The sequence below is a fragment of the Stegastes partitus genome, unplaced genomic scaffold, assembly GCF_000690725.1.
Source record: "Stegastes partitus isolate 25-593 unplaced genomic scaffold, Stegastes_partitus-1.0.2 Scaffold817, whole genome shotgun sequence".
Classification (NCBI taxonomy): domain Eukaryota; kingdom Metazoa; phylum Chordata; class Actinopteri; family Pomacentridae; genus Stegastes; species Stegastes partitus.
This window is the reverse complement of record NW_007578548.1, coordinates 247842-249174: the sequence shown is the minus strand read 5'-3', so window position 1 is coordinate 249174 and position 1333 is coordinate 247842. Positions and strand designations below refer to the sequence as shown.

Sequence of the window (1333 nt, the reverse complement as noted above, 5' to 3'; positions counted from 1 at the left end):
CACGATGTCCTCCTGCGAATCCAGCACAGCGCGGGTGAGGACACGGCCGGTCGGACGGGCATCAGCACCTGGCTGTTGTGGCGGACCGGAGGATCGGCTGACGCCGGGGAGGCTGGAGGAATCCCCCGGGTCTGTGGCACGAGGCTGGGACTGCGCCTCACTGTCGTCTACTGCTTCATTGTCTGTTGGCAAATAATAAATTGAGTAAGTAAACATGAAACAAAGTCTTCGATTTCTTCTTTGATATCCTGGCATGATTACGCATGAACCAGATTATTGTATGAACCGTATAATGAATAAATCTGAGTTACACAAATACATTTACCTTGGAGGTGATCTGAGTCACCCACATGTGCTCCCACCACCCCAGTTAGAGCAGTGTCACCCACAATAGACTCTTTGCTCATACGGGGTGAGCTGATCCTCTCCTCTCCCCCCGCCTGTTTGGGCCACGCTTTGGTGATGGCCGACAATCCTCTTCTTTACGTCCACCTTGACGTCCGACCACTTTCTCTTAATTTCTGTGAGAGTGCGCTGCTCGGAGCCGACGGAATTCACGGCCTCACACACATTCATCCATTCACTTTTTTTTTTCGCTTAGTATTTATCCCAGACGACAGCGAGGCAAAAAGGACGCTTTTCCGGGCCTCGACTTCATTGAGGAGCGTCTCCAGCTCACACTCCGTAAAATTTCTTTTCTTACCTTTCTTGCTCATTGTGGTTTGTGTTATCTGATCGTGCAGAGAGGGGTATCCCACCTGTGGGCCCTATTTATACTAATTTGCATATTTAAATTGGGGGCGTGGGGAGGGAGGAGTCTGGTACTCCAACATGTGCGATCAATTCCACGCTGAGTGAGATGTACAAAGGAAATGTGCTTGGCTTCAGGCGTACGCACACTTTCGTTCATCTGGGGCCTCATGTACAAAGACTTGCATGGATTTCATACTGAAACCTGGCGTACGCTTCAATCCTGAAAACTGTGTACGCACAAAAAAATCCAGATGAACGAAAGTGAGCGTACGCCGGAATCCAAGCACATTTCCACATTTCTAAAAGACGTACACTTTTATATCCGCTCATCTGATTGCAAACACCTGGGTGTGTTCATTGTTCATCTGTGTATCTCTGATGAGCACATCACTTAGAAGAATGACCTTATTTTTATATTCCCAGTATCACCTCTAAGTGTCGCCAATGGCTCAAAAGCAATAGAAACGTGCGTACGCCAGTCAAGAAGTTGGCGTGGAGGACCGCACATTTCCACGTTCATTTCACTCTTGATACATCTGAACGTGAGCGTGGATAAGTGCGTACGCCAAGTTTTTGTGCG

The 1333-nt window shown here is 48.4% G+C and overlaps 1 protein-coding gene across 1 annotated transcript in view; it reads right to left on the bottom strand.

The window, feature by feature from the left end:
• LOC103365197 (uncharacterized) overlaps positions 1-1333 on the bottom strand; it is a 32481-nt gene that overhangs the window by 4601 nt on the left and 26547 nt on the right. Inside the window, exon 7 of the mRNA XM_008292566.1 lies at positions 4-182. Coding sequence (XP_008290788.1) covers positions 4-182 — 179 coding nt within the window. The remainder of the gene's footprint in view (positions 1-3; positions 183-1333) is intronic.